A 10938-nucleotide genomic window follows, 5' to 3' on the forward strand; every position below is an offset into this window, starting at 1 on the left:
ATAGATTAAGGATAGCTTGAATAAAAGGAATGAGGAATGCCCAATAGCCTACATCTCAAACCAAAGCTTTTTGAAGAAATTTGTTGTTTCACCAACTCTGTTCAACTCTACAGAGCTGCATGACAAAAATGCCCAATAGTATCTGTATCTACGCTCCCACTGCAACATTGTAGGTTGAGAGGCTTCTCGACATCTTTAAGTTCAATTGGACAATTTAAGTTTCTGTAAATTTAAAGTTCATTAAACTCAAAACAATAAAACAATTTAGGTTGCTTAAAAGGTGACAGTTTCATAACATCAAAAGAAAAAGTTCTAAATACTCATCAAGGTTAATTTATTTGAACTAATTTGTATGATTTAATTTTTCCCTACTCAATACAATTAATTACATTGAGCATTAGGGTTTACAATGATATGCAGTATATATTTCCTTAATAATTGATTCAACATCGATAGAGACACCTTTTGATTCACTGTTCTGTTTATTCATTTTACTAAAGCACAGTTGAGGTTACAAAACACACAATATCCCGTTATTACCCACTGGCCACCATATGAGTTTTCTTAACGGGACAAAGAGGGAATACTTTGTAATTTTTTTACTGTTCTAGGTTAGCACACAGTGAGTGACACTATGTAAGAGTATCTGTACCACAGATCATGCAGTAATTATAGGTATTAGTTTTGTAGACACAGAAGTGCACAGAGGAAAGGCATAGGGTGATCAACAAACACAAAAAGTCACTCACACTTAGTATGCACATGAACAATAATAACTGCACAAAAAATTACATAGATCACCTTATTGAAAATTTAAATCCTTTGGAGGAAAAAAAACAAGCATGTTCTGAACTGAGCTTTCAATGCCAATAAAGCCTTTTAACATGTTTATATATATCTAAAAAATAAACAATGGTTGCACATGTAAAATGTACATTTGAAAAATATTACATTGTGTTTTTTAAACTGCCACTTAATCTTCACTGGTAGCAATGCCTTAAAGCCTTAATTCAAGAAATAATGGGGTCATGAGGCTCTCTACTCAAATCCCTTATTCCCCACTGGGAAAAATAAAGTATCAGTCTAGAATACTAATGTTTAATTTACAGAAACAGTACAAAAATGCAAGCAAAGAGGAATGTTGTTAGAAGCATAAATTACCATAAAAAATACAATAAAACTCAGTCTTATGATTTTAAGTTTAGATATAAGGAAAACTTTTCCAAATGAAAAAGTTAATCTCTAGACCTATATGTTCTTAAGAGACAAAGATGTACTGTATATTAGAACCCATGAAAAATAAGCCCATGTACAAAGCACATGATACCTACCTTCTTTTGTGTCTTATGAATGTGATAAATTCTGATTTTATTAGCAAGTCATCTCTTCTCATATTAGCCAGTGCCTGATAATTCAGTATCTAAAACATTTTACTCAAAGGAGATTTTTTTTTTTTTAAAGCCATCAAGCATCTTGAAAATGAGCAAAAACACTCAAGCATCACACGCACACACAAGTCAGGCAATTTGTAGACTTACATTGTAGACCACACCTCTGACTTGTTAAATCAAGTGCCACAATCAAAAACTCTGCCATCATCGCATGACAGAGTTACATTTGGCACACAGTATATATTTTATAGATCTGACTGCATATGTAGAGCAACCATGAAGAAACTCTGCAACACAGCACTGATACCTCATTATTAAACAGCACTCAAATGAGGCACAAAATATTTACTGACTGCAACAAGGTTCCTGAAGGTACAGCTGCTGTCCTCCAGTCAAGAACAGGTTATTGCACAAAAGGAAAACAAAGATTCACATATAGACCTATCTGGCTCTGCTATAATTTCACTGTACAATGTTGCTGAAAGCTGACTAATTGAAAACCTAGGACACTGTTATATATTTAGTGATCATCAGCAAAGAGCTGCCTGTCACGTTTAAGATTTGTATTAACTATACAACGGGCAAACGCAGGGATAATACTATTGACACATACTGTCACTATAGTCCCCACTAAATCACACCCAAACACACATTTAATATTTTCCCCTTATTGTATGCTGGAATTCTATTTTTTTATATGCAGATGACTCAGGACATTTCAAATCACATGAACTGAGAAAAATGATTTTCTCAAATGATCACCTTTCTCACACTGACTTTGTGCAGTGATTGTCTACCCTGAAGAGCATGTGTTTACATAATCTGATTGACAGTTTGGCTATCTTGCAGCAAGGGTGCATACTACGTGTGCAAATAGCTGCCTAACCATGACCGGGAAATAAAAACAACATCATACATCAAACGTCAACTGTCACACAGAATGAAAGGAAGACTGCTCACTCCTCACCAAACCATGGAGTAACTGAGAGGGGTGTGTGTGTCTGTGTATGTGTGTAATAGAGGACAAAGGCTGAACTCGCGCCCGGCCTTAGGGGGCACTATACGAACACCTCACTCACGGCTCCCAAAGAGCTGAAGAAAAAAGAGGAATAAGTAGACCACATCCATGTAGAGGCAGATGGCTCCAAACACATGCTCCTCAGGATTCAGAGAGTACCGCCGGTTACCAATCAACAGCTGCATATCAAATGCCAAAAACTAAAGGATGACAAAAACGACATAAACATGGCAACATCTCATAATCATAACTTGGATTTGTGATACCTTATCTTGTTAAGAGTACTCACCAGAGTGAAAACCAGAGCACCAAATCCAGCATATGCAGTATGCAACCAGGGTATCTGAAATCACAGACAAAGGGAGATATTTGAACTGCATAATGTTAAGGGATAATGTACAGTCAGCTGGTAGTTATTGCATAATAAACCCTGACAGGGTGATCAGGAACCCGATACAAAGCGGAGGGGTCTTGCATCACCCTGATGGGGTTTATTTTGCAATAACTACCGGCTGACTGTACATTATCCTGCTTATTACATGGCAACTAAGCAAATAAATATATAAATGGACAAGGTATTATTATTTTTCCCTTTTCTCCCTAATTTGGAATGCCCAATTCCCAATGTGCTTTTAAGTCCTCGTGGTTGCGTAGTGATTCACCTCAATCTGGGTGGCAGAGTACGAATCCAGTTGCCTCCGCGTCTGAGACTGTCAACCCGCACATCTTATCACGTGGATTGTTGAGCGCGTTGCCACGGAGACATAGCGCGTGTGGAGGCTTCACACCATCCACCGCGGCATCCACGCTCAACTCACCACGTGCCCCACCGAGAACGAACCACATTATAGTGACCATGAGGAGGTTACCCTATGTGACTCTACCCTCCCTAGCAACCGGGCCAATTTGGTTGCTTAGGAAGCCTGGCTGGAGTCACTCAGCACGCCCTGGGATTCAAACTAAATTGACAAAGTATTGATTTACTTTGAAATTTTGTAATTACGTGAGAAGAAATAAATCGCTGAACAGCTAAAATGCATCTCCGGTTTACGTCAGAGTTCTATTGGTGTTTATTTTGTGAAAATGACCGTGTGACTCCACATTATCCAGCCTATTACAAGACTACTTGCCAAATAAATAAATAGACATAAAACATTGATTTGAGCTGAAATTATTTTATTTGCAGCGATCGCACAGTGATACGAGAAGCAGGATTGATGACTTGCAATACCCGGATGACCAGTCTAGTACGTCTTAATGTGTGATTGTTACTCAGATATATCAGACTGCTAGATGGTGCTATTGACCAATCAGAATAGAGTTGTCAAGACAGCCACATAATAAGTAAATTTAAAGACCCATGAAATCAGAATTAGAGTTTTGTGGCTTTTAGTCCATGTGTGTTAGAGGCAATTTATATGAAAGTACACTCCACAATAATGACTTTTTAATTGCAGATTTACAGGTTTCTCTTTTGGGAAAACAGACCAAAAATAAATACCACCTGCAATCGCCTAGCAAGTAGCAAATCAGGGCTGTGACGTAACAAAACCCTACTAGCTATTTTTTTTAAAAAACAGGATGAGTCCTTCGATATGTTCCACCCTAACTTCCTGTTTCAACAGGAAATGTGTCAACACAGGAAAGAAAATTGTGTTCATCGAGTGATTTCATAGGGTCTTTAAGTGATAATGTCACAGCACAATAGCTTCAAAGTTATGTTCTCAATCCAGGATACATAAATATATTTTAGGAGTCTGCAAGCAGCTTACATATCCAAATGGTGCGGTGAAGAAAAGCAGAAGCCCGGTGATCATCAACACCATCATGAGCGAGAAAAGTAATCCATGACAGGTGGTGAAGTCAATCTGAATTACAGAAGGCAATGCTCTAACAAATGACCCATAAATGAAGCATTTGAAGGAAGCTGTTTAGGAAACACAAATTGAGCTCACCCTGGACTGGAAACAGAACAGTGTGATGGCCAAGCACACCAGTGCAGTGATACCCACACACAGCATTACCACTTTGGTATTATGGTAGCTGTAGATAGAGAGAGAATACTTAAAATAGTTCTGCATATGATCCAGAAAAGCATCAACTTGCGGATGGTAACTGGTAGTGCAGTTTAAGGTTGCTTGCTGTGTAGCTAAATGCAAAATTATAGTTGTTTTGGCCACCACATTGAAAAAAATCCAAGAAAACAACAATTCTAAACAAACAGCTCAATACAGTTCAGTTGAATTTATGCTTAATGACCATATACAAGGGTACTACTGGATACAAGTTAGGAGCAGTTGCACACTTTGTTTTTTATTACCATGTGATGGTTTGAGCATAGTTAAGGGAGAGTTCACCCAAAAATAAAAATTATCTCATCATTTACTCACCTTCAGGCCATCCCAGATGTGAATGACTTTCTTTCTTCTGCTGAACACAAACAAAGATTTTTAGAAGAATATTTCAGCTCTGTAGGTCCTCACAATTCAAGTAAATGGGTACCAAAATTGAGGCTCCAAAAATTACATAAAGAACATAAAAGTTATCCATACAACTCCAGTGGTTGAATTTTTTTTACTATAAATCTCCGTTTTCACTTTCACATTCTTTTATTTTTGGCGATTCACATTCTTTGTGCATATCGCCACCTACTGGGCAGGGAGGATATTTTATAGTAAAAAAGGACTAAAATATTGATCTGTTTCTCACCCACACCCATCATATTGCTTCTGAAGTCATAGATTTAACCACTTGAGTCTTATGGATTACTTTAATGCTGCCTTTATGTGCATTTTGGAGTTTCACAAATTTTGGTTCCCATTCACTTGCATTGAATGGACCTACAGAGCTGAAATATTCTTCTAAAAATCTTAATTTGTGTTCAGCAGAAAAAAGAAAGTCATACACATCTGGGATGGCATGAGGGTGAGTAAATGATGAGAGAATTTTCATTTTTGAGTGACCTATCTCTTTAATTGTTGAACAACTTTTTTTTATCAGATTTTTGCAAAAGAATAATTTTTATTAATTAAAATAATAGTATAAATAAATTAATATCATATAAAATAATCTAATTAATATAAACCTGATTACTTAAATATTACAGCATCTTATTCTTTACAAATAATACCTTCCCTAATAATGTTTATATCGAAGAACGCACTATTTTGTTTTTGTATGAAAGTGAATGAAATGTTTGCTTTACCTGGCAAGCATGCCTGCCATGTAGGACATTGCAAGGGTCTGAAAATAAAAAGAATATTCCCTGTTTCTTTATCTATAAATATAAAATATAAAATGCACACTGAAATATGTACAAGTACAACCTGGCTGTTACATTTACTGTCATTTAGCTTGTGAATTATTGACACAATAAAGAAGCATTACTTACAAAAATGCCAAGGAGGATCATGTTGGTAGGGTATCTTCGTCTGTAGATGAAAGAAATCTCAAATAGCATTTACAACAAATGCATTTACACAAATACATAAAAACTAAATACACAGTGTGAATGGCTATCAAAGAACCACACTTTTTGTGAAATCATCTTCTATGCAGTTTCTAACGTGTTGCAAATATGTCATAAATAGGATAATTACCGTGCATTTGTGCTGCATACAAGCATCAGGTATGTTCCCATGAAAGTCATGCTGTACAAAACAAGCCAATGTCATTCACAAGCCAATGAAAACAGTTGACCAGAAAACTGCCCAAGTGATAAAAAAATGCATTGTAGTGATCACTTACTATGATGTAAGATAGAAAACCCGATTGTATTGTACAAACTTCCGGACTGGCTCACTGCAGAAGTGAAAGACAGGACATACATTCTAGGGTGGCATTAAAGAATAACAGGGTTTGTTTGACACTTTCCCATGAATTGTAATGAGTGTATCGCTTACCAAAATGTGAAGAGCGACACTACACCAAATGTGACCATGAGCTGAACCATGAGGATACAAAAGACCTGCAGGAGAAATATATGTTTTAGAACTACAACCAGAAGCAGATGTTTATTTTACCAATTGTCATGTTTATTTTGCTTTGGTACACAGTAATTAGAAATTAGAAAATGAGAAATACATAGCTGTATAGGAAAAAATGCTTGAGAAGCTTGAGAGCACAAACTATGCTTGGATAAAATTTAAAATGGAGAAAGCTCTATTCTTCTCACCTTTCTAATAAACATGCGGCGGACATTTTTGTCCTCCCAGTTGCTTCCATTGAGGCCATCAAAGCTACTGCTGGAACTCGGATCAGAGAAGGGTGAAGACATGTCTGTAGCATAAGCATTGGAATATCCTGGACCTTAAAGAATAGACAGCGTGAGAGTCAGACATTGCACTATTAAGAATGTTCAAAAAGAGAAGACTTTAAAAAGACTTAAATATGACAAAAGACTGAATTATGACAACAGACTGCCAAGATAAATCAGCTGCAATTAAATTGTTCTGAGAAACAATTACAAAGAGCTAACTTGTCTATATCCAAATTTTAATTTGCAATTTAATGTCACTCACTAGGGCCGGGATGCACATAAGCCCAGCTAGGGTGCATGGGCATGGTTGGGGGTGGCATCGGAGGTGGCTGGTTGGCATAACTGAAGTTACCAGCTCCTTGTTCTTTATCTCCTGCTGTAGCTTCAGCATAGCTAGGTGGGGCAGCTGGCAGACTCATGGCCAACTCTAAAAGAAAGAAATATTCAAACATTTAAATAAATAAACTGACAAGAATTTATAATGGATTTGATTTTTAAAAGGAGTATTCCAGGTTCAACCCAAGTTAAAGCTCAATCAACAGCATTTGTGGCTTAATGTTGATTACCACAAAAATTCATTTCGAACTGTCCCTAATTTTCTTAAAACAATAAATAAAATAAAATAAAAATCTGGGTTACAGTGAGAATACTGGGCTACAATGGAAGTACAGGTGCATCTCAATAAATTAGAATGTCGTGGAAAAGTTCATTTATTTCAGTAATTCAACTCAAATTGTGAAACTTGTGTATTAAATAAATTCAATGCACACAGACTGAAGTAGTTTAAGTCTTTGGTTCTTTTAATTGTGATGATTTTGGCTCACATTTAACAAAAACCCACCAATTCACTATCTCAAAAAATTAGAATATGGTGACATGCCAATCAGATAATCAACTCAAAACACCTGCAAAGGTTTCCTGAGCCTTCAAAATGGTCTCTCAGTTTGGTTCACTAGGCTACACAATCATGGGGAAGGCTGCTGATCTGACAGTTGTCCAGAAGACTAAATCATTGACACCCTTCACAAGGAGGGTAAGCCACAAACATTCATTGCCAAAGAAGCTGGCTGTTCACAGAGTGCTGTATCCAAGCATGTTAACAGAAAGTTGAGTGGAAGGAAAAAGTGTGGAAGAAAAAGATGCACAACCAACCGAGAGAACCGCAGCCTTATGATTGTCAAGCAAAATCGATTCAAGAATCTGGGTGAACTTCACAAGGAATGGACTGAGGCTGGGGTCAAGCCATCAAGAGCCACCACACACAGACATGTCAAGGAATTTGGCTACAGTTGTCGTATTCCTCTTGTCAAGCCACTCCTGAACCACAGACAACATAAGAGGCGTCTTACCTGGGCTAAGGAGAATTGCCCAGTGGTCCAAAGTCCTCTTTTCAGATGAGAGCAAGTTTTGTATTTCATTTGGAAACCAAGGTCCTAGAGTCTGGACGAAGGGTGGAGAAGCTCATAGCCCAAGTTGCTTGAAGTCTAGTGTTAAGTTTCCACAGTCTGTGATGATTTGGGGTGCAATGTCATCTGCTGGTGTTGGTCCATTGTGTTTTTTGAAAACCAAAGTCACTGCACCCGTTTACCAAGAACTTTTGGAGCACTTCATGCTTCCTTCTGCTGACCAGCTTTTTAAAGATGCTGATTTCATTTTACAGCAGGATTTGGCACCTGCCCACACTGCCAAAAGCACCAAAAGTTGGTTAAATGACCATGGTGTTGGTGTGCTTGACTGGCCAGCAAACTCACCAGACCTGAACCCCATAGAGAATCTATGGGGTATTGTCAAGAGGAAAATGAGAAACAAGAGACCAAAAAATGCAGATGAGCTGAAGGCCACTGTCAAAGAAACCTGGGCTTCCATACCACCTCAGCAGTGCCACAAACTGATCACCTCCATGCCACGCCGAATTGAGGCAGTAATTAAAGCAAAAGGAGCCCCTACCAAGTATTGAGTACATATACAGTAAACGAACATACTTTCCAGAAGGCCAAAAATTCACTAAAAATGTTTTTTTAATTGGTCTTATGATGTATTCTAATTTTTTGAGATAGTGAATTGGTGGGTTTTTGTTAAATGTGAGCCAAAATCATCACAATTAAAAGAATCAAAGACTTAAACTACTTCAGTCTGTGTGCATTGAATTTATTTAATACACGAGTTTCACAATTTGAGTTGAATTACTGAAATAAATGAACTTTTCCACGACATTCTAATTTATTGAGATGCACCTGTAAATGGGGCCAATCCGTAAACGTTAAAATATAAACCATTTCAAAAGTACAGCAAAAAGACAATGTGCATGTTGACATGATCTTAGTGTGATAAAATTGCTTACAAACCTTTTCTCTCAAGTTCTACCCAATTTTACAACGTTGTTGCCATGACAACGTAAGGCCTAAAACCCTAAAATGACTGTAAAAACTTTAATTTAGACAACTTTATAGTTCAGATAATAGCTACACAATAAAAATAAATATAGGTCCTTTCATAAAATAATAAGCTTCACATTTCTGCCTTTAAATCTTCCAAAAATTGGCCCAATTTACTTTCATTGTAAGTGCCTCACTGTAACCTCCATTTTTGTTTTTTAAAAGAAAAAGGGGGATGAGATGAAATTATTTTTGCGGTATTCAACATTATGCCACAGATGCTGTCGATTGAGTTTAAAGAAACAGTTCACCCAAAAATTGAAAATACTCATCATTTACTCAACCTCATAGCATCCCAGATGTGTATGATTTTGTTTCTTCTGCAGAAATGAAGATTTTTTGGAAAAATAACTTAGATGTGTTGGTCCATGCAATGCAAGTGAATGGTGACCAAAACTCTGAAGCACCAAAAAGCAAATAAATGCAGTATAAAAGTAATCCATACAACTCAAGTGATTTAATCCATATCTTCTGAAGCAATCTAATAGAATTTGGGTGAAAACAGACCAAAATAAAACTCCTTTTACATTTTGCCAATGCAGCCTCTAGGCATGATCATGATTTCAAGAATGATTACAATTCCAAGTGCTGACACACTCACAGAGCACTAGATGGTGCTCAGAAATATAATCAAGCTTGAAATCATGATCGCCAAGGAGACTGCTGATGACATGACTTACAGGTAAAAAGGAGTTATATTTTTGTCTGTTCTCATTCAAAACTGATTAGATCGCTTCAGAAGACATGGATTAAACCACTGGAGTCTAATGGGTTACTTTTATGCAGCCTTTACGTGCTTTTATGGAGCTTCAAAGTACTGGCCACTATTCACTTGCATTGTATAGACCTGCAGAGCCGAGATGTTCTTCTAAAAATCTGGGATAGCATGAGAGAATTGTAATTCTGGGTTAACTATTCCTTTAGGTACACTGGATAATTAATGGGTATTTTGCGTCAACAATGGCACTTTCCTATGGAAAGGACAACACTTAAATGATGGAAAATGTATTATGAAATCTCTCATTTGAACAGTCTCCATATTAACAAATTGCAGAATGCTCCCCATCTATCAATGGTTGGCCAAGTATGGCTAGCATATTACGTTATAGTTAGTATAACGCATATTTACTCTTTTCCATAACGCTTACAACATTGTCATGATTTATAAAAACGTTTTGTCAAAAGTGTTCTGCAATCAAGCACTACAGTGAACATCAGTTCTGCACATACGTTGATCTGGCTTGTGAATGCAGAGCTGGCAAGCGCATATTCAACATGTCTTATCCAAAACTATGAATGTCAATGAATGTACTGTCACTGTTATACTTAATTCATTATTGGTCTCATTCCGACAGGATTGATTTAAATGTTGACAGCGCTTAGCTTAGCAAGTTTATAGATTACTCATCAAGCCCATTCTGTCGTGTATGAGACGCAAATGATTTTTGGAAATAAAAACAGCATTAGGGCTAAATCGAAATTGTTTACCACCATAAATTAATAAGCAAGCTGTTTAACTTACCTTAATGTAACAGCTAACGTGACAACTGTGGTTCAAGTAACAATGAACTCAACCGTGCAGTGACGTACATCCTGTGTTTCCGGAAGTGACAAATCTGAGCCATAAAAGATTAGAAAGTGAGCAGCTGTTAACTCTGGGGCCTCTAACTCACAAGTACTAGCTATTATATTGATAGAGGACTGTAATACATTAAGTGTATGTTACGTTTAAAAGGTTAAGGAGGAATGTAGATAAACCATCATGGTCAGGTAAATTCAGGTTACTTCAAAGGCCTCAGTTACAACGGATTTCATCCCAACCCCTAAGAAATCAGT

General features: G+C 37.0%; 1 protein-coding gene across 1 annotated transcript; it reads right to left on the reverse strand.

Moving 5' to 3' along the window:
* Positions 1 to 463: 463 nt before the first annotated feature.
* On the reverse strand, positions 464 to 10719 carry LOC127441430 (protein lifeguard 2-like). The gene is made up of 12 exons (XM_051698862.1): positions 10625 to 10719; positions 6930 to 7094; positions 6584 to 6717; positions 6312 to 6376; positions 6157 to 6210; positions 6009 to 6059; positions 5801 to 5840; positions 5615 to 5652; positions 4365 to 4452; positions 4182 to 4277; positions 2699 to 2752; positions 464 to 2609 (listed from the first exon to the last, which is right to left on the reverse strand). Exons 2-12 carry the CDS (start codon positions 7084 to 7086, stop codon positions 2463 to 2465), a joined length of 924 nt encoding a protein of 307 aa, XP_051554822.1. The 5' UTR covers positions 7087 to 7094; positions 10625 to 10719; the 3' UTR covers positions 464 to 2462.
* Between the last annotated feature and the right edge of the window lie 219 nt (positions 10720 to 10938).

The sequence above is a fragment of the Myxocyprinus asiaticus genome, chromosome 5 (genome assembly GCF_019703515.2).
Source record: "Myxocyprinus asiaticus isolate MX2 ecotype Aquarium Trade chromosome 5, UBuf_Myxa_2, whole genome shotgun sequence".
In the NCBI taxonomy this organism is placed as follows: domain Eukaryota; kingdom Metazoa; phylum Chordata; class Actinopteri; order Cypriniformes; family Catostomidae; genus Myxocyprinus; species Myxocyprinus asiaticus.

Excerpts from the sequence above, each read along its gene's own strand:
- LOC127441430 (XM_051698862.1), bottom strand. The coding sequence starts at position 7,086 with ATGAGTCTGCCAGCTGCCCCACCTAGCTATGCTGAAGCTACAGCAGGA. Across the intron at positions 6,211-6,311 it reads GTGTCGCTCTTCACATTTTG|TGAGCCAGTCCGGAAGTTTG; the intron begins GTAAGCGATACA and ends TCACTTCTGCAG. Across the intron at positions 4,453-5,614 it reads ATGGCAGGCATGCTTGCCAG|CTACCATAATACCAAAGTGG; the intron begins GTAAAGCAAACA and ends CTCTATCTACAG.